Source organism: Peromyscus maniculatus, chromosome 5, assembly GCF_049852395.1.
Source record: "Peromyscus maniculatus bairdii isolate BWxNUB_F1_BW_parent chromosome 5, HU_Pman_BW_mat_3.1, whole genome shotgun sequence".
Taxonomy (NCBI): domain Eukaryota; kingdom Metazoa; phylum Chordata; class Mammalia; order Rodentia; family Cricetidae; genus Peromyscus; species Peromyscus maniculatus.
Window position 1 is genome coordinate 135,412,055 of NC_134856.1, and position 22,005 is coordinate 135,434,059.

Consider the following 22,005-nt stretch of genomic DNA (forward strand, 5'->3'; position numbering starts at 1 on the left):
GTAACTACAGATCTGCCGCCCTCTTCTGGCTTCCGAGGACACTACATTCACACGCACATTTCCACACAACGTAATGCATATAAAAATAAAATCAATCTTTTAAAAAAGGAGATGGAGACGACACAGTAAATATACCATGAAATCAAAGCCAAAAAGCTCACAACGAATTTCCCTGGGCTTGTGGCCCTGTCACCATTTCCCGTCCTCTCTCTGTCTTGTCGAGGTCTGTCCATAAACCGTACACACACACACACCCCACCCATCCCACACACAGTGGATCTTATAATGTTAATCACTTCAGTTAATAAGCAGTGGAGTGGCCAAACTCTTCCAGAAGCCTCTGAAGCAGGGAGGCTCCACACTAGTACTGGACCAAATACAGGAGCATACCACGACCTTGCCTCCCCAGCGCCATTCAGAAATCTAAAAAAAAAAAAAAAAAAAAAAAAAAAAAAAAAACCTGTGCTCCTGAGAAAAAGCTGAAAACATCTACCTTCAATTCTGCTCCAAGTTCAAGGTTTGCAGTCACCTCTGGGGGCAGTAATGGTTGTTGAAGGAAGGGAAATCTTACATCCAGAGTCCAGCATTAGACTTTGCCTGCCTTCTGTTAGGACCATGAGTGCACCAGGAATTAAGGTCTTCTGTAAATTCTATACTTGGTTTGTGAATAGCACAATTGAGTTGCACTGTGATTTTGGGAAAATATGCCCAATTTTTTAACTCTTGTAAATTTTTTAACTCTTGCCCTTTTCTACTACTAGGGAGGAGTACACATCACTATTAAGTTTCAAACCCGGAACAAAAGGCTGAGGTGCCTATTTAAAGTATCCAAGGGGACCTGGCCTCCAGTTTCTCCCAACATCCCTCAGTCCCTACCCGTTAAAGGGTATTATAGCAGGGATCTTTTTGTTTTGTTTTGTTTTGTTTTGTTGTTGTTTGGTTGGTTGGTTTTTTGAGACAGGTTTCTCTGTAGCTTTGGAGCCTGTCCTGGACTAGCTCTGTAGACCAGGCTGGCCTCAAACTCACAGAGATACACCTGCCTCTGCCTCCCGAGTGCTGAGATTACAGGTGTACGCCACCACCGCCCGGCCTATAGCAGGAATCTTAAAGAGTCTTATTAATAAAATCAAACCCGGAGCCAAGTATTGGGGTGAACACTGGAAGATCAGAGAGACAGAACAAGCCACAGCTCACCTCACCTGGCCAACTTCTCAGCTGGTCTTGTTTCCTCAGACTGGAAGCCTCTGTGTCCTCATCTCCGAATGGTTCTCAGCTGAACTGTGCTGCTCAAAACCTAAAAGCTTAACCAGCCAAATGCTTCTAGTTTCTGGTCCTCACGCCTTATATATGTTTCTGCTTTCTACCACCACTCCCTGGGATTAAAGGATCACTGTCTGGGATTAAAGGCATGAGTCACCATGCTTGGCTGTATCCTTGAACACATGGATTTCTGCTTCTGGAATGCTAGGATTAAAAGCATGTGTGCCACCATTTTCTAGTCTTTGTATCTAGTGGCTGTTCTGTCTCTGACCCCAGATAAGTTTATTAGGGTGCACAATATTTCGGGGAACACAATACCACTACAGGGTATGGCCTCTAGTCCGGGGGCTGGGCTGCCCTTTCCCCAGAGGCTCTTCCCTATATAATCCAGACATTTTTATTACCCGCCTCTTTTGTACCTTTGGCCTCCAGGCTGCTACACCCCTCTCCACCTGACCCAGCTCAGCCTGGCTGTGTCCACTCTGAACATCCCAGGTGTCTCTGCCTCTACGTATGCTCTTGCTTTTATCTGCAGTCAACTTTCTCCTCAACCATACCTAAGAGCAGTCATGTCCTTTTCTTTCCTTTTTATTTCTTTTTTTCATTCAATCACAAATCACAGAAAGTTAAAATGGGGACCTGGGAGAAGGCTTGGTGATTAAGAGTCCTTCCAGAGGACCCAGGTTCAATTCCCAGCACCCACATGGCAGCTCACAAGTGTCTGTAACTCCAATTCAAAGGGATCTGACACCCTCTTATGGCCTCAGCATGAGAATGGCATACAGACATACATTAAGGCAAAAACACCCACACACATTTTAAAAATAAGTATTTTTTTAATTTTAAAATGTCCTAAAATCTACCTTATCTCTAATAGTCATATCTTAGATATGCATATTTTGTAATAAGTATTACTTAATGCTGTGGAGAAAATAATCAGATCAGCAGAAATAACTTAAAATTAACAAATGAAAACTAAATGAAAAGATACAAAATCCTTTGGTTCAACTTCATGTAGTCTGCAGGTGTTTATGCATGGTCTGCACGGGTGATCGGGTTTGCCACGTCCTGTACATGGTACCAAGTTGATTTCTAAGGTAGTGCTGACATAAAGTGAGAGTGTTTAGTCCCGATTCTGTTTACTTCACACTATAACAGGAGTTTCAAAACAAAGGTCCATGTTTCCACAGCCCCAGTAACTATGCTCAGCGCTCGCCCGAACACACCGTTTAAAGACGCAGTAGTGAGACAGGAAAACCTGCTCGGGGTAGCCACATTGGGAGGAACAAACTGATCAAACAAAGCCTGAGCACCAGGGTCACCTGTGCGGCTCTGAGGTAAACTCAATTTTAATACAAAATTCAAAGGGAGGCAGGAGATATAGCAGCTGAGAGTATACTGCTCTTGCAGAGGACAGGGCTTGGTTCCCAGCACCCACATCAGGCTAATTACCACCTGCAAACTCTGGCTCCAGGGGATCTGATGTCCACTTCTGGACTTTGCAAGTACCTGCATTCATGTGCACTTATCCATATACTCATACACATAATTTTTTGAAATTTTATAAACTTTTTTCCAAGACAGTGCCTTATGATGTAGCCCAGGCTGATCTGGAACTCTCTGTGTATACTAAGCTGGCTTCCAACTCAGAGATCTATCTGCCTTTGCCGCCCAAATGCTGGGGTTAAAAATGTGCACCACCACACCCAGCTTTATTTTTGTTTAATGTATATGTGTGAGTGTATGTATGTATGTATGTATGTATGTATGTATGTATGTATCTGCAGCACATGAGTGCCTGGTGTCCCAAGAGGTCATAGAGGGCATTGGATCCCCTGGAACTGTAATACAAGCACTTGTGAGGTGCCACGTGGGTGTCTGGAATTGAACTTGGGTCCTCTGGAAGAGCAGCTAATGCGGGATTCAGCCTCAGCTCTAGGTTCAGATCTTGAGATGGGGAAGGAGGGTCAGCACAAGGAAAGAGTCTGACCACAGGTGGATTTGTACTCAAGTGGCCCAATTAGCTCAAGCTGTCTTTATACTTTAACAGAGTTTTTTCTACCAGGCTTACACAAACAGTTATATTATTGGCTCCTTTTTTGTTTTGTTTGTTTTTTCGAGACAGGGTTTCTCTGTGTAGTTTTGGTGCCTGTCCTGGATCTTGCTCTGTAGACCAGGCTGGCCTTGAACTCACAGAGATCCGCCTGCCTCTGCCTCCTGAGTGCTGAGATTAACGGTGTGGGCCACCACCTCTTGGCTGTATTTCTTAAAATATGATATATTTCTTAAAAGTCAAAAATAGGCCGGGCGGTGGTGGCGCACGCCTTTAATCCCAGCACTCGGGAGGCAGAGCCAGGCAGATCTCTGTGAGTTCGAGGCCAGCCTGGGCTACCAAGTGAGTCCCAGGAAAGGCGCAAAGCTACACAGAGAAACCCTGTCTCGAAAAACCAAAAAAAAAAAAAAAAAAAAAAAAAAAAAAAAAAAAAAGTCAAAAATAGTAGCCAGGCGGTGGTGGCACACGCCTTTAATTTCAGCACTCAGGCGGCAGAGCCAGGTGGTTCTCTGAGTTCAAGGCCAGCCTGGGCTACAGAGTGAGTTCCAGGAAAGGCGCCAAAGGTACACAGAGAAACCCTGTCTCAAAAAACCAAAAAGAAAAAAAAAAAAAGAAAAAGAAAGAAATAGAAAAGAAAAAATATATTGCAATTATTATAAAAGTCCCATTGTTCCTCTTTATGTGTCCCCAAATACACTTTCTCATCCCTTATATAACCTTCCTCTAGACACAGAGGTCAGCACTTTTGCAGACTTAACTAAATACCACACCAGACACATCCGGCTCCACAGCACTTATGTCAGCCGCAGCTACTGTGGTTACAAAGTTAAAAAGTATTAGAGATGGGTACAATGTTTAAAGGACACCAATATTTAACCCCTGACAAGTCTTTCATGTCTGCAAGATATGCTTTTATCCAGTTCCTTTTTCTACAAGAGGGTCCCATGTCTCAGTCTCTCTGTAAAGGCAGACTTTGATAAGGCACTCTCTTCTCAGCCCACTATACCATGCTTCTTCCACCAATATAAGCTCCTGTGTGTGGTAGAGATGAATCTCTCCATCCCATACTTTACACTGCATTTTCTCCATTGGATCATCACAATCATTGACTCTACATGCTCGGTGTCCAGGGAACTTACTCTCAACAGTTGGCACTATGTGTACTCCTGAGGCTTTCCCCTATTCTGTGTATGCATACCTTACTCTCCTTTCCAGAACTGTGAGACACAGTTAATGTTCCAAGTGCTGTTTTCTCATATGTACCTAACTGTCTCTATTGAGTCAGAAAAGTTCCCAGGATTAGACATTGTAGTTCGTAATTCCAGATAAGAGATTTGAGAAACATTAGCCCCTAGCTGAATCTTAGGGGAAAATATTCAAGAAAGAACAGAATTTCCAGGGCAAATTACAGCTGTTCCATGTGTGACGGACAAAACAAAACTGAAAACTGTAACACGAATCTTAAAGTGTCTTATTAATAAAAATATGGGAGCCAGATATTGGGGTGAACACTGAAAGATCAGAGAAACAGAACCAGCCACAGCGAACCTCACCTTGCCAACTTCTCAGCTGATCCTGTTTCCTCAAACTGGAAGCCTGTGAGTCCTCAGCCTCTAACAGAATGGATCTCAATGAATTGTTGCTCAAAAGCCTGAAAGCTTCACCAGGGTCTAGGTCCTCAAGCCTTATATACCTTTCCACTTCCTGCCATCACTTCCTGGGATTAAAAGCGTGTGTCACCATACCTGGCTGTTTCCAGTGTGGCTTTGAACTCACAGAGATCCGGATGCATCTCTGCCTTCCGGAATGCTAGGATTAAAGATGTGTGTGCCACTATTTTCTGGCCTCTGTATCTAGTGGCTGTTCTATTCTCTGACCCCAGATAAGTTTATTAGGGTGCACAATATATTGGGGAACACATTATCACCACCAAAAAAAAAAAAAAACACCAAAGGAATCAATGAGAAAGACAAGAGCCTGCAAACTGCATGAATTTTGCAAATTCCTACACTGTCCCCTGGACTACTGGTCCTTGCCAATTGAGAATCCGTTTCCACAGGTGCCTTGTCCCGAGGAAACCCATTGGACAGGTAGTCAGTCGTATGCTGATCCAAGACAAGGCTGCATGGCTTCCAACAAGCCAGTCCTCTTAATCACAGAATCATCTCTCCAACCCCCAATAAACATTTTAAATTTTTGTTTTATTTTATATGTATTGGTGCTTGGCCCACATATATACATATGTGCATATGTGTGCCTGGTAACCATGGAGGCCAGAGAAGGCTATTGGAATCCCTGAAACTGGAGTTACAGCAGCTGCAAGCCATTTCGAGGTGCAGGGAACCAAACTGGGTCAACTGGAAGAGCATCCAATGTTATCAATGGTGAGCTATCTCTCCATCCCCACAAAACAAATCTTTTTTAAAATAATTTATTTGTATTTTATGTGCATTGGTGTTTTGCTGCATGTATGACTGTGTGAGGATGTCAGATCTTGGAGTTACTAGGACCTTATCTTCCAGTCAGTGACAAACAGCTAGTGGGTACCAAGATGGATGCCTAGTATAAAATGGAGCTTCTTAAGCCACAACAAGGTGAGGTCAGAGAGAGGGGATGTCACCAGTGGCTGGAGGCCAAGATAGCTCCTGAAAGTCTTCAGTCTCAGGTCCAGGTTTTTTTGGTTTGGTTTGGTTTTGATTTTGATTTTTTGAGAAGTTTCTCTGTATAGCCCTGGCTAAACAGGCTGGCCTTGAACTCAGAGATCCGCCGGCCTCTGCCCCCTGAATGCTGGGATTAAAGGCGTGCGCCATCACCCAGCTTCAGGTCTAGTTTGCTTCTCATTTCATACTATAAAACCATAAGGTGGGGCAAGCAGGCAAGCAAACAGAAGCACAAAGTGTTGTGGAACATCCCTTCACACTGTGACTGGTTTAATAAAGAGCTGAATGGCCATTAGCCAGCCATTCAGGAAGAGGTTGGGTGGGACGTCTGGAAAGAAGAAAGGTGGAGTCACCAGCTGGAATCAGAGAGCACAGCATGCAAGAGGAGAGGGAAAAGCCATGAGTCATGTGGCAACACAGAGATGAACAGAAATTGGTTAATTAAGTTTTAAGAGCTAATGGGACAAGCCTAAGCTATAGGCTGAGCTTTCATAATTAATAATAAGTCTCTTGTCATTGCTGGGGAGCCAACGGTCCTGATGAAAAAGTCCGACTACAAGGTGGCAGTTAGCTTTGAGGTTTCAAAGGTCTATGTTACCTGGACAGGCATGAGATTTTGTTTGTGATCTAACAAATAAAGCTTGCCTGAGGATCACAGTGTGGAGCTAAGCCACTAGTTAGCCATAGGAGCCAGGCAGTGGTAGCACATACCTTTGATCCCAGCACTTGGGATCTTATACATTTAATCCCAGCACTGGGGAGATGGAGATAGGAAGTGATAAGGCTGGGCAGAGAGAGGAATGTAAGGCGGGAGGAGACAGGAACTCAGTCCCCTTTCAGGCAGAGGATTTCATAGAATAAGAACTAGTGGCTGGCTGCTCTGCTTCTCTGATCTTTCACCTTTTTATTAAGACCCATTAGGATTTGTGCTACAGACAGGTCTAAGCATTTGTTGTTAGGTAAATATGGGCTACAACTTACTGTGTTTTAGATATTGCTTCAGGTCATTCTGTTTCTGGTAGCCAAATGAAGTCATGTTTGGCAACAAACGGTACAAGCGGGTGCTTTAAGTAAATCTAATAATTGATCTTTTCTCCCTTATTCTGCTTCATAATGACCCCCTGGAATACATCTTCAGGGTCCTGGAAAGATCCTTGTTAAAATAACAGACAAGCTGTCAGGCATGATGGTGCGTGCCTTTAATCCCAGCACCAAGGAGGCATATGCATGTGTTTGCAGAAGACAGATAAGAGGGTTGGATCCCCTAGAACTGGAGTTACAGTTGTGAGCACCAATTAGGTGATAAGAACAGAACTCGGACCAGGCAGTGGTGGTGGTGCACGCCTATAATACCAGCACTCGGGAGGCAGAGGCAGGCAGATCTCTGTGAGTTCAAGGCCAGCCTGGTCTCCAAAGAGAGTTCCAGGAAAGGCAAAAAGCTACAACAGAGAAACCTTGTCTTGGAAAAAAAAAGGAGGGGGGGTGGGTATTTAGCTCAGTGGTAGAGCACTTGCCTAGCAAGCAAAGGCCCTGGGTTCGGTCCTCAGCTCTGGGAAAAAAAAGAAAAAAAAAAAAAAAAGAACCGAACTTGGGTTCTCTGGAAGAGCAGTCCACACTCTTAACCAGTAGGCCATCTCTCTACCTCCTATAGAAAAAAAAAAAAAAAAACTATTTTTTAAATAAGAGATAAGAACTTAAGATTTAGCTCAGTGGTAGAGCGCTTGCCTAGCAATCGCAAGGCCCTGAGTTCGATCCTCAGCTAAAAAAAAAACCAAAAACCTTAAGATAGAGGGGGAGCGGGGCTGGAGAGATGGCTCAGTGATTAAGAGCTCTGGCCACTGTTCCAGAGGACCCAGGTTCAATTTCCAGCACCCACATGTCAGCTCTCAACCGCCTGTATCTCTCGTTCCTGGGGATCTGACACCCTCACATCAATGCACATAAAAAAATAATTTAAAAAGAAGGGGAGCAGCACAGATACGTAGTCAGAAGGAAAGGGGATCCAACAAGGACAGAGCCTGGGACACAGAGAAATTGGCACTGCAAGGAGTGTGTAGTGTGGGTAACTTTTAAAGAGAAAGGCGGGCACAGGGGTACACTAGGAGTAACTCACTGGCTCTTTCCCATTATCCTGCAGCCACAGTGAAGGGCTAAGGGACCGCTGTAGCTTGGATCATCTTTTCCACTCTCTCTTTCTAATTCGGGACCTGGAAATCTTGCTGTCTCTGGAAGTGACTTACAAGATGATTGCTCTAAACTTTGATTCCACATACCTCACCATGCACAGCACCGCAAGAAGCCTTGGCCTCTAGGAGGCAACCAAAGGAGGGTTAGAAGCTGCTTCGAATTGGGAACTCCGGTTCTAGTTCCCTCTGCCACCCTACTGGCGTATGATTCCCTATGAAGAGCTTCAATTTTTCTCTGTGGTTCCGAGTGATACCAGCTTGGGTTTGAACGTAAAATTAGATCACTGTACTAAGGTGCGTCCTTAACACCTAAGTCTCAGTGTTTCTTTCTCTGAAGTACTTGGGGTGGGGGGATCAACAGACCCACACAGCCTCGTGCCTCCCATACAGGGCAAAGGGAGCAGAAGATCCACCCGGGGCTGAACCTACTAACCCAAAGATCAGACCATGCCCCCTACCCGGAAGGCCCGCCCCACGCGAACCCCCCATCCCCGCTGCAAGAAGCTGCGCTGCCGTGGCAGGGAGCGGTGCATTGTGGGGCTTGTAGTCTGGCGGGGTCGGGCGGGTGGGCGCGGCCACAGCACCATCTTCTGCGGCTGGCTGGTCGGCTTTGCGCTGGCCCCCGAGACGTTCCCTGGCCAGATGGCGCCGCGGCCGCTGGGCCCCTTGATGCTGGCTGTGGGTGGCGCCGCGGCGGTGCTGGGCTCGGTGCTCTTTATCCTCTGGAAAGCTTACTTCGGCCGCGGTCGGGAGCGGCGCTGGGACCAGGGCGAGGCCTGGTGGGGCGCGGAAGCCGCCCGCCTCCCTCAGTGGGACGAGTGGGAGGTGAGTGTGGCGAGCGGCCGAAGGCTGGGCGGCCTGCGCATGCCGGGAGCGCGGAGCGCGACGGCGAGGGCCTGGGCCGTGCCCGACACGCGTCGGGTTTCGGGAGCTCGGAGGGCGCGGCCGGAGCCTGCCTGGCACCTGCGCAGTGGCGCCGCCCTGGGGGATGCCGGGTAGAGCCCTCAGGCCTGGTGCGACTGACCCTGAGGTCTCGGGAATGGCATAGGGTGACAGAACGAGGAAGCCAAGGATCTGCGATGGGACGAATGTGCCCGAGATCACTAGGAGTCAAACAGAAAAGTGAGGTTGGTTTTGTTTTTTTTCAGTTCAGAACTCGAAAGGCAGCTCCTGCCCTGCTATTCCAGGCCATACCTGCCTGCCGTGGGATGCGTGGAGGGCGGGCATGGGCACCGCCGGGCCTTGGTTGAGCCTAGGGAAGGAAGGGTCGGGAGGGATGTTGGAGACTGCAGCCTTGATCTCTGTCCCGCAGCCCGAGGGCGAGGAAGATGAGCCGACATTGGAGGAACTGGAGCAGCGGGAAGTGCTGGTGCTAGGCTTAGATGGCTCCGGGAAGAGCACGTTCCTGCGCATGCTGTCTGGGAAGCCACCCCTGGAAGGCCACGTCCCCACCTGGGGCTTCAACTCTGTGAGGCTGCCCACCAAGAATTTCAAGGTGGACCTGTTAGAGAGTGAGCAAGGGACCCCTTCTCCTCATCATCACTGTTGGCCGGGCCTAGACTCTTTGGAGGAGTCTGTAAAATGCATATCTAAGCAGGACATTTATTTCCCCTTTATGAAGTCCTTCCTGTTCTTCTCCAGGGCACAAGATACAGAACATTCTGGCATTTAGGATTCTTTCTTTTCCGGTGTCTCTAAATGGACCTCCTACCCTTCACCACACCTGCCTTACATTGACAGACTCACAGCTAAGGGTTCATATGCCAAGCACTTGACAGGCATTTCTGATAAAATACCCCAGACAACCTCATAAGACTGCTCAGTTAATCTGCTTAGAGGCTACTTGTAGAAATGGGTAAATCACAAAAGGTCCCCAACTTTCCTGTGTTCTAATGCAGAAGGGCCTCCTCCAGGCCCTTAGGAAGGGACTTGTTTCTTACCTCCTCTGCTTGGCATGCGCTGTCCCCTCTGCTTGGAATGCTTGATAAACTACTGTTACTCATTCTTTAAACTGTGGTTTCTTTTCCTCCATTATTTAAGCGTTTGTTTGTTTGTTTTATTTTTGTTGTTGTTGGAATGCTTAATAACTACTGTTACTCATTCTTTAAACTGTGGTTCCTTTTCTTCCATTATTTAAGGTTTTTTGTTTTGTTGTTGTTGGAATGCTTGATAACTACAGTTACTCATTCTTTAAATTGTAGTTTCTTCCATTATTTAGTGTTTTTGTAGTTTTGTTTGTTAGATATGGTCTCATAGTGTTGAGGCTGTTCTTGAACTCTTGGGGGACCCCCTCTCCACCTTCTGGGTTACAGGTCCATATTACCATGACCAGTTCTCAAGTGCAGTTTGTGAAGACATACTCTGGAGCTTTCCCTGGCTCTGTCCTGACTCTGGGTCCCCTTCTGCCACAGTGTTTGTCCCATCACCCTCTGTCCCTGATGAGGCTGTGAGCGCCCTGGTCACAGCCACTGTGCTGGTCACAGGTTGATGCCATCCACTCTGGCCCAAAGCCTTCACTAGGTGTCTGAGGGCTTCCTGAGTGAGTGATCAGAGAGAGGGTTGAGGAGCCTCCCATCAGTCCTAGACTTCTTGGGATTTTGGAAGGGGGTGAGTATGGAGAAGGCAGCAGTTCTTGGCAACCTAGGTCTAGCCTCAGTCTTTGAGGAAGCAGTGAGGGGACTTCCAACCACAGGACTAAACCATGAGGAGCATATGTGTTCATGAAGTGCTGGGTGACAGAATTGAGCTTTGGGAGCCATACTCTTGGCCTGAGTGGACTTCTTCCTCTGGTCTTCCGCACTGTCATCTGGCCAGCCCTGGCCACACCTTTCTCCCTGGTTGTAGCAAACGTTGATGTTTACTTAGGGCTTTGGATCTCCCTGATACCGAATTTCCTCTGTCTCTTCTTGTGCCAAGGACGTGAGTTCAGTAAGGGCACTACCTGACAGAACCCATGTGAGAAGGTCTTTTCGTGTGCCTGTATTCTGACAGCTAACCTTCCAGGCTCAGTGGAGTTCCTCATCTGGGATTCAAACAGATTGCCGTCAGGCATGGTGGTTCACACCTCTAATCCTAGCACGTGGGAGGCCATGGCAGGAAGCTTGCCACAAATTTCAGTCCCGCCTGGTCTGTATAGTGAGATCCAGTCTCAACTCAACAACAGTAAAAAAATCCCACATTTCTAATTATGTCCTAGAGCTTTTCTCCCCCACAGCAGTCCCTTCACATGGTCTCAGCATTCTGGCCTGGGGTCCGGCTGAGAACACACGCTTTGGGCAGAATGGGTAAGGGGACAAACTCAATACCAACGACCCTTTCCTTAACTCACCTACGAAGTCTGGTGTGCAGGTCCTGCAGCTGTGCCGGTGCTGCAGCTGTGCCGGTTTTGCAGCTGTGCAGGTCCTGCAGCTGTGCCCGTTCTGCAGCTGTGCCCGTTCTGCAGCTGTGCAGGTCCTGCAGCTGTGCCGGTGCTGCAGCTGTGCTGGTCCTGCAGCTGTGCTGGTCCTGCAGCTGTGCTTGGGCAGCCTGTCTCTGCTACTCCCTCTGTTGCTGCCTGGCTCAAGCACCTCCACCTGCCCCCGTCAGGTCTGCAGTTGCTTCCTCATAGCTCTTCCTACTTCTGTCCTTTCTCTTTCTCTGGAGGTACCTTGCCACATTGCTTTCTCTTTCTCACATACATGGAACTCGTTCTTTGCTCTGCCTGAGATGCTTTCTTTTGCTTCTTCCATGGCTAGCTCTTCCTCAGCCTCTGCTCAGCTCACATCCAGCCTCCTTGAGACATTCCCAGACCACCAACAGCCACTAGCCACTTTCCCATGTTGTGATTGCTTGCTTTCTAGAGTGTCCCGGTCCACTCTGGTAAGGGAGGGAGTTCCTCGAGAGCAGGACCCCAGCCTCGTCGTCGTCGTCGTCCTGTATCCCCAGCACCCAGGTCAGTGCTTGGCACCTGGTAAGCACTCAGTAAATACTTGATGAGTGCCTGCTGTGTGCCAAGGCACTGTGCTGAGGCTTCGGGGGATTTAGTGTGGACAGAATAATAGAAGCAGAACCAGAGTGGGATGCAGAGTAGCCAAGGGAAGCTGAGCAGAGGGGCAGAAAGGCAGCCCAGGCACAGACACTATGTGGGTAACCTTGTTCAGTGTGACTCCAGACCGTGTATCCAGGGAAAGAGAAAAGGAGGACAAGAGTGAATGGGGACTGAGTTGAGAATGGCAGTATACTAGCAAGGCTTCTCGACATCGCGACCCCTGACTTCTTATCATAGTTATCACTGACAGCGAGGAAGCTAGGAACTGGTAAGAGGCCAGGCAGCCCACGACAAGACAGCCAGTGACTGCCACTTGTAGAGCACTGTGCCGGTCCTGTGAAGGGACTATCACAGACAGTGCCTTTGGGGTCTGCTGAAACCTCTTGGCTCAGTAAAGAGACCAACACACAAAGGTCGTGGTCTCTCTTAAGAGTGCTGGCTGGCTCTGGATTATAGTGCTTTCTTTGTCTCTGGCAGACTAGTGGACCCTTAGGAGCTGGAGGTGGGGTGGGGTGTGTGGTGGCCGTGGATAGAGACAGGCAGGCCACAGGGAGCTCGGGCTCTGAGCCGGCCCTTGGCCTCTCTTCAGTCGGCGGCAGCCAGAACCTGCGCTTCTACTGGAAGGAGTTTGTGAACGAGGTGGACGTGCTGGTGTTCATGGTGGACTCGTCTGACCGGCCACGCTTGCCCTGGGCTCGGCAGGAACTACAGAAACTGCTGGACAGGGACCCTGATCTGCCTGTTGTCATAGTGGCCAACAAGCAGGTGAGAATTATGGGAGATGGGCTGAAGCCAGTTGGACTTCTCACAAATACCTGGGCCTGGTGAGGGGGTGCATAGAAGGCCTGGAGCCTAAGCTCCATGTCCAGAGAATGCCTGAAACCCTGTCCCCACCCCTTCCACCTCTCATCTTTCCCAGCCTCACTTGTGTCGTTTCTCCTTGTCTCCCTCTTCTGTAACTCAGGAGAGATGCAAAAATAGTTATTAAGAACTTACTATATACCAGGTGTAGTTTCGAATACTTTGTTTTTCTGGATTTTCAAGACAGGGTTTCCAACACTTAGATAGGTGCTTTATGCAGCCCAGGCTGGCCTGGGATTCATAAATCTGTCCCTACCCGAGTGCTACCACCACACCTGGCTCAAATGGCATTTATTGGCCTTATCCAAGACAGAAGACTGTTTCCACTTCACAAGTGGGGCCTCAACAGCTGGGGGGTAGGAGTAATCTCCACAAGGACACACAGGGTGGTGGAGCTGGAACGATCCTGCTCCTGCACTAAGCTGAAAGGTGACAAGAAGTGGGGTACATTAAGTAATAGGAGTGCACAATGTTGGGACACAATGTGAACACCTGGATACACCCCATGACAGGCTCTGCTGTCTCTAAATGCCCGAAGTTACTAGAGATCTTCCTCAGAGTTTGTGTTGTTGAGCTGGAGTAGAACTCAGTGGTTAAGATGCTTGTTTAGTATGCATGAATCCCTGGGTTCTCAACTCCCAACCCACACAGCTCCTCTGTAAGAAAAGATTTGTCCTTGATACTATATCTGTCTTGGGTCCAGCAGCCTTCAGGATTACAGACAGACTTTATGTGCCATCCTACACTCCAAGTCAACTGCCACAGTCATTGTTCCTTGGGGCTTGTGCCAACGTTTCTGACTTGTCTCTTTGAGCTCAGATTTACCCTGCCTATCGTGGGACACTTGATAATTATATATAAATATGGCTACCATTTGTCCTGGTGTACCTGGGACAGTTCCCATTTATGCCTGTACTGGTCTAGCTTTTTTGTTTGTTTTTGTATTTTTGAGACATCGTCTTGATATGTAGCCCTGGCTGTCATGGGGCTTGATATATAGACCAGGCTGGTCTCAAACCTAGGGAGATGCACCAGCCTCTGTCTCCCAAGTGCCTGGCCCTAGTGCCACTATTAATGGTGTTTTGGGGCCTTAGAAATACTTTGTTGTCTTTTAAAAAATATTTTATAGCATTTTGAACCCACTGGAGGTACTTTAGTTACTTTTCTGTTTCTGTGAAGAGACACTGTGATCAAGGTGACTTAAGAGTGGTATATTGGTGGCTTTGCTTACAGTTTCGCTTTTGAAATCTTGAAGATTACCACCACACTTTCTCCTAACAAGCCATACCACCTAATCTGTCCCAAACAGTTTTACTAACCTTGGACCAAGCATTCAAATATATGAGTCTATGGGAGCCATTTTCATTCAAACCACCACAGAAGGCAACAAGTGAGGACCTTATGTACTGATTGCTCCAAGATTCTTGAGCCGGCCAGGCGGTGGTGGCGCACACCTTTAATCCCAGCACTCGGGAGGTAGAGTCAGGCAGATCTCTGGGAGTTTGAGGCCAGCCTGGTCTACAGAGCAAGATCCAGGAAAGGCGCAAAGCTACACAGAGAAACCCTGTCTCAAAAAACCATAAATAAATAAATAAATAAATAAATAAATAAATAAATAAATAAAATAAAATAAAATAAAATAAAAAAGGGAAAAGGGAAAAAACAAAGCTCTCTTAAAAAAAAAAAAAAAAAAAGAATCTTGAGCCAGTGATGAAACTCAAAGGTATCATCGCCAACTACAGTATTTTAAGTAGCCTTTTCCCTCACCTCCGCCCTAGCTAGATTGTCTGGAAGTTACCCTACCATATGATCTTACATAATAGGTATAACACGAAATTGTTAAATGGTCTTTTAACAAAAAACCTGGTACCAGATACTGGTGTAAATGCTGAAAGATTGAAGAGACAAAGGAACAAGCCGCAGCCACCACCTTTTACCTCACCAGCTCCTCACCCTGAAAAACCTCTAGTTCCTGTCTCCTCACACTTTTCTCGGTCCAGCCATCACTTCCCGGGATTAAGGGCATGTGTGTTTCCCAAGCAAAGGCAAGAGATCTCAAGTGCTGGCATTAAAGGCATGTGATTCCCAAGTACTGGGATTAAAGGTGTGTGGCAGCCACTACTCTGTTTCTCTCCTAGGCTGAGTCAATCTCATGTGGTCCAGGGTTGCTTTGAACTCACAGAGATAAGTGCTAGGATTAAAGGTGTGTACCATAACTGCCTGACCTCTGTGTTTAATATAGTGGCTTGTTCTGTTCTCTGATCTTCTGGCAAATTATATTAGGATACACAATATATCATCAACACATTTCCCCTTTTTTGTCTAAAATAATAAAAGAAGGTTATAACTAATCTAAGAGAAACCATATATGCTAAATGGCGGTGGTGCATGCCTTTAATCCCAGCACTCAGGAGGCAGAGCCAGGCGGATCTCTGTGAGTTTGAGGCCAGCCTGGTCTACAAAGCGAGATCTAGGACAGGTACCAAAACTACACAGAGAAACTCTGTCTCATAAAAACAGAAAGAGTCCGTAATCGATCTCTCCTAATTTGCACCTTTTAGGGTCTGATTTTTTGTAGACCTATTTTATATCCTAAATAATTAATAGAATCTCCTCTGTGTGTCTTTTTGGGAGCAATTTGTTATCCCCAACATGGCAAATTTTTCTTTACTTCTTCAAACATTCTTTCTAAAGTATCTACATTTGAATCAGCTAGCAAAATGTCATCCATGGAGCTGGGTGGTTGTGGTGCATGCCTTTAATCCCAGCACTCAGGAAGCAGAGGCAGGTGGATATCTGAGTTTGAGGCCAGCCTGGTCTACAGAGCGAGTTCCAGGACAGCCTCCAAAGCTACACAGAGAAACCCTGTCTTGAAACCCCCCCCCCCCATATAATGGTAAACTATAGTTTGAGGAAATTGTTTATGTGTTCCAACAGCATCATACAAAATATTGGCACAGGGTTGGGCTATTTAACATTCTCTGTTTGAGATCTTTCCATTGATATCTCTTAACAGGCTGAGAATTATTTTAAGTAGGCACCATGAAGGTAATCTTTTCTCCATCTTTTTCTTCTAAGGGTATTGAAAAGAAACAGTCTTTTAAATCGATAACTGTAAGAGGCCATAACTTAGGTAACAGAGAAAGCAAAGGAATTCCAGATTGTAGAGCCCATTGGCTGAATTACCTTGTTAACAGCTCTGTTACCATTCTCCACTTACCAGATTTCTTTTTAATAACAAATACAGGAGAATTCCAAGGGCTGGTTGATTCTTCCATATGCTGAGCATTTAACTGCTCTTGTACCAGCTGTTCTAAGGCCTGTAGTTTCTCTGTTGGTAAAGGCCATTGCTGAATAGCTTTTCTGTTAACCTAAAGGTAGGGCTGTTGGTGTCTTTGAAAGATCAGCAGCTGTTGTGCCCTGTTCTTGTACTGTCTGAATGGTCGGTGACTGTTCTTTATAATACCTTCTAATATTTTTCTCAGAAACATATGTTAGTTTATGGTTTGTTTCTGAGATTGGAGGGATGTTAATCTCGGTATTCCATTGTTGTAATAAATCATCCCCATAAATTCATAGCTATATTAGCCATATATGACTTTAATTTTCCTCTCTGTCCTTCTGGCCCTATACATTGGAGCCATCTTGCACTCTGTTTTACTTGAGATAATGTTCCAATCCCTAAAAGCTGAACATTTACTTCCTGAAGAGGCCAATTTTGATGCCAAGATTCTGGTGCAATTATTACATCTGTACCTGTGTCTACAAGACCTTCAATGTGAACGTCATTTATTTTATTTTATTTTATTTTTTCAGAGCTGAGGACTGAACTCAGGGCCTTGAGCTTGCTAGGCAAGCGCTCTACCATTGAGCTAAATCCCCAACCCCTATTTGTATTTTTAATTTTGGTCTTTGTTCATTTATATTAGTTTGCCAAAAAATTCACTTTATGGTTCTCCTGAATTTTCTGTTCTGTCTGCTATAGCTGTTCTATCACCCTAAGCAGTATGGTTTTTTATAATGGGCATTAGGTTCTTCAATTGCTCTGGGAAGGAGTTTCTTCTTGGCCACGGTGACAGTAAAGGACTGAACCTAATTTGACATGGGGTCTGCAAGAGGCCTCTCGGAGTTTCCCGACGACAAAGGATCACCTTGACTGTTCCTTGTTGGTCTACATTTGCTAGTACAATGTCTGCCTTTACAACACATTCTGTGTACTCCAGAAGGGAGGGTCATTTTATTGGGATTATTTCTAGCAAAAACACTGTTTCTAGGGATGGCCTAGAAACAGTCCCTTTTTAGGTAATCTTGTTTGCTGCAATTGAAATATCTGACATTACTATTTTTCTTCAAATTCTGGAAATCATTTCTCCTATCCAAGCATCATCATGATCATGAGATTGAATATTTATTGTATCTTAGATCCACTCCTCCAAGGGTGTTGAACTTGCCTTTAATGGCCTAATTATCCTTTTGTATTGTGTATTGGCATTTTAAAGAGCCAGAGATTCAGAGGCAGGCAGATCTCTGTGAGTTCGAAGCCAGTCTGGTCTACAAAGCGAGTTCCAGGAAAGGCACAAAGCTACACAGAAAAACCCTGTCTCGAAAAACAAACAAACAGACAAAAAAAAAAAAGCCAGAGATTCAGCTGGGTAGTAATGGTGCATGCCTTTAATGCCATCACTCAGGAGGCAGAGCCAGGCAGATCTCAGTGAGTTTGAGGCCAGCCTGGTCTATAGAGCAAAACTACACAGAGAAACCCTGTCTCCAAAAAAAAAAAAAAAAAAAAAAAAAAAAAAAAAAGAGCCAGAGATTCAATTATTAGTATCATTCTATTTACTGCTGAAGTCAGTCTTTATAAGAAATCAGTGCGTTTCTTTTGGACCCTGTATAACTTTGTAAATGACTCAATTTTCTTCAATTCTGTCCCAAGCAGTCAAGGCTGCCATGCAGCATAAAGATAGGGTGTGATCATCATATAAAAATTGTCTTTGTATATCAGCATAATCGCCGTCTCCAAGAAGTCGGTATAAAAAATGGACAGTGGTGGTACATGCCTTTAGTCTCAGCACTTGAGAGGTAAAGACAGGCAGATCACTGAGTTCAAGGCCAGCCTGGTCTACAGTTAGTTCCAGGACAGTCAGGGCTACACAGAGAAACAGTGTCTCAGGAAAAAAAGAAAGAAAGAAAAGTTAAAAAAAAAAAAAGGAAGAAAAGAAATGGAGAGATTCCAAAAGGATCAAAAGTTTGGTCATCAACATGAATTTGGAACCTAACTCTGCCATTTATCACTTTTACTGGAACTAAATGACTGAACTAACTTCCTTATCACTTAACTGGGCTGTGCGAATCAGAGACTTGATAGGCAGACACCCTTCATTTCATGGTGCCTAACAAGTAGGAAGGGCTCTACTTCTTACCACACTGGTGGATGGTTCCATGAAAAGGGGGTGCCACAGAGTCAGGATGAAGGAGGGCACTGAGTTTCTTCCATAGGATCTAGAGGTTCCTCCTGGAATGTAGTGTCTTGCTCCCCCCCCCCCCCCCCCCCCCCGTAATAGCTGAACATGTATGTCTTTCATGGCTGACAAGGGTGGTCTCACACCGCAAGCATTGTCTGACAGCCCTGTTGCACTTGTGTTCATTGCAGGACCTGAGCGGGGCCATGAGTATGGGGGAGCTGCGGCAGGAGCTGGGCCTGCTTTCCAGTTACAACCAGAGGGAGGTTTTCCTCTTGGGAGCCAGCATCGCCCCTGCAGAATCTGGCTTCGGGGAACCCGGCACTGTGCACATCTGGAAACTGCTCTTGCAGCTTCTCTCCTAAGCTGGAGCCACCTCCCGCTGCCCAGCCATGGAGACCACAGTTCTGCTTCCTCCTGCATCTTCATTGCCAGCCCTGGCCTTGGGCAGGAGCATCATAGCAACACCTCCTTTGTCCCCTCAAGAGCAAGGCCAGAACCATGCAGAAGCCTTCCTGATGAGGCACACATGGGCAGGAGGTGTAAGGCAGAGGAGAGATGGTGACTGCCTCACCTAAGGCCATAGTGTAGCTCCAGCTCCCCTTGCCTTCCTACACAATGTGATGCTCATCGGCTTAGTGTTCCCTCCCTCCCTGCAGCTCCCACTAGTTGACAAACCTGTGTGGGCTTCACAGGTCTCCCATGTCACTGTTCACTCCTGGTGACATCATACGTTTTCCACATGGGAAGGTTCTGGGTGGAGCAGTAAATCCTTGCTCCCAGGCCCTCATCCTCCAGCCCCTACTTTGTCTGTGGCCTTGTGTTTCTGCCTTTCTGGCCCCAGGGCGATCATTTTTAAGGGGAGGTAATTTCCTAGCTTTTTTCTAAATGCCAGCCCTGGCAATGCCAAATGAGGATCACCCTGAACACTTTATTAAAGAATACTGACCACCTCCCTACTGTCAAGGCCTGGCCTGCCAGCCTTTATTGACCACAAAGTACCGTTCACCACACAGGTGAAGGACGCTTTTCCCCAGGTCTGGAGACAACCTGCTGCTTTTTGTACTCACTGTGCCAATGCTCATGTTTACATAAGTCTAGAGAAGGAAGCAACCTGAGTACTGGAACAAGACTGCAGTTGGGGGAGGGGGCATTTATTTATTTATTTATGTTTGTTTATTTATTTATCAAAGGAATAGGCCAAAGTTTAAGGTTCTGTTTCTAGGTGCTGAAATCAAAATGCTAGACTGTCATAGAAAATTTGAGAACTGTCTGGAATCATGATGGACAGTGAGGAAACCTACGGGTATCAATGGAGACAGAACTGTAGCTTCCCATCCCCCAACCTGGCCTTGAGACCATAATTGGAGACAAGTACTTGAAGGGAACCTAGTACTTAGATTCTAACATATGGCCTAGGACACAGAACAGGACTAGTAGAGCCATCAGAGTGGCCTTGGGCACATCATCAAGCCTTCTGGGACCTTTATTTGCCAGCAAAGCAGAGAATGAGGTTCTGTGTCTCTGCAATGAACATTCCATGACTGTGGTGATTACCGGCGCGGATGGTCTGTGTTGACACTGGTGCAGGCAAAGGGGCCTTCGTTCTGCCAGGGCTGTTGAGAGAACACCAGCGGACTGCTTGCCTTCCAGGCTGTATCCCGTGCTGTTTTCTTTTTGAGACATGGTGTTGCTCTAGCCCATGCTGCCTTGAATTCATGGCATTCATCTTTCCTCAGCCTTCCATTTGTTGGGGTTACAGGATGCATTGGGCCATCATGCCTAGCTTTTCGGTTTGCATTTTGAGAATAGGCTGTGTGCTGTTTGCCAATTGCCCAACATAAAACCTGGGAAGTGGAAAGCTTCCAAGTTGAAGTGAGCAAAGTCATCAGAAGAGGGGACCACTGTGCCCTTGGACTCCCGCCCATGAGAATGGAATCGCCACAAGACAAATCAGTCTCTCTGTGCCATTGACTCCCTCCCATGAGAATGGAATCGCCACAAGACAAATCAGTCTCTCTGTGCCATTGACTCCCACCCACGAGAATGGAATCGCCACAAGACAAATCAGTCTCTCTGTGCCATTGACTCCCACCCACGAGAATGGAATTGCCACAAGACAAATCAGTCTTGCTAGAAGTGTTTTCTGCTTTTGTATTAAATATTCAAGGAATGACTCTGAGTTTAGAGTATTTGAAATTTTGTTGGCAACTTTTCATCTTGTCATTAGAAAGGTGAGAAACTTGTATCATTGTTCTAAGGATTCTACCTTACTTTCCAGTGCTTAAAGTTTACCTTGGAATCAGACTTGTTGAGAGGGATCTTTTTTCCTGATTTAAAGTCCTTTGTCTAATGAGTATCATCATGTACAGTTGTCATATTCCCCAGGTGGAGGGGATGAATTTCAGAATAAAGAGTTTCACTGTGTCTGTTTACCCGAGGCCAGGCCTAGTGGTCCCAGTTACTTGGGAGAAGGCACAGTTGAGGTCTGCCTGGTTTACAGAGTGATTTCAGAGACAGCCTGGACATTAGCTGAGATCTTGACTCAAAGTAAAAAGACAGGCCTATGAAGTGGCAACTTGACGTGAAAGCCTGATGGTGACCTGAGTTTGGTAGAGTGCTTGCCTAGCAGGTACTAGGTTCAAATCCCCAGTACTAGAAAAAACCAGCAAACCACATAACTACTTTCTGGACATTCTGTACTTACTAGTTTGGGAGGAATTGCCAACATTACAAGCCACCTGCAGGCTGTCTGTAGCACCTGCCATGGGTCCAGATCTCAGACCAGATTCAAGACACTTTGACCTTCCAGCCTCAGAGGGCAAAGACCTTTCTAGGTGCTATGATGAGGGAATCTCCAACTTTCCCCCACTCCTGTCCCTGGAAGATGACACAAGGGACCAGGGGTGGAGTTCCTCTGTGTGAAAAGGGTCTTTCTGTCCACTCCATGAACCCAGATGCACAGGGCCACAAAGGACAACTGCATAAAGTAGAGGGTCACCAGCTTTCTGAGGTACACAATGCCAAAATGGGTATATTCCGTGAGTCCCCATCCTGAGGAGTGGGCTGAGTGCTTACAGCTCCTGTTGGGCAGTTCTGGGAAAGGAGTTATCAGACAGCAAGTTCCAGTCACTTAACCCTTCTACCTTTGGGACAGACAGACAGTGACCCAAAGCTACCTTTTGTTATTTTGTTGTTTTTTTCTTTCTTGATCCAAAGCATTCAAACCCTTGGGAGGGGATCTACCTGCTGGAGCCAGATCAAGAGGGATAGAAACCAGCTCAGAAGCCTTCTGCCAGCTGGGCATAGTGGAGCACACCCTTAATCCCAGCACTCAGAAGGAGGAGGCATATGGATCCCTGTGAGTTGGAGGGCAGCCTGGTCTACATATTTTGAGATAAGCGAGAGCTAAAAAAAGTCGTCTCCTTCCATGCTCAGAGCAAGGAGGGAGAACACACACAGAGAACATTCTGGAAGCATGTCCTAAGCACATGCCAGG

The 22,005-nt window shown here is 46.4% G+C and overlaps 1 protein-coding gene across 1 annotated transcript; it reads left to right on the forward strand.

The window, feature by feature from the left end:
* Positions 1-8,693: 8,693 nt before the first annotated feature.
* Arl10 (ARF like GTPase 10) lies at positions 8,694-20,946 on the forward strand. Its single transcript, XM_006976823.4, has 4 exons — positions 8,694-8,984; positions 9,472-9,670; positions 12,776-12,951; positions 18,698-20,946. Exons 1-4 carry the CDS (start codon positions 8,802-8,804, stop codon positions 18,869-18,871), a joined length of 732 nt encoding a protein of 243 aa, XP_006976885.1. The 5' UTR covers positions 8,694-8,801; the 3' UTR covers positions 18,872-20,946.
* Positions 20,947-22,005: the final 1,059 nt, after the last annotated feature.

What these genes read in the sequence shown, in the direction of transcription:
- Arl10 (XM_006976823.4), top strand. Translation starts at nt 8,802, where the DNA reads ATGGCGCCGCGGCCGCTGGGCCCCTTGATGCTGGCTGTGGGTGGCGCC. An exon ending in CTCAGTGGGACGAGTGGGAG is followed by an intron (nt 8,985 to 9,471) that starts GTGAGTGTGGCG and finishes TCTGTCCCGCAG; the next exon opens with CCCGAGGGCGAGGAAGATGA. An exon ending in CAAGGTGGACCTGTTAGAGA is followed by an intron (nt 9,671 to 12,775) that starts GTGAGCAAGGGA and finishes GCCTCTCTTCAG; the next exon opens with TCGGCGGCAGCCAGAACCTG.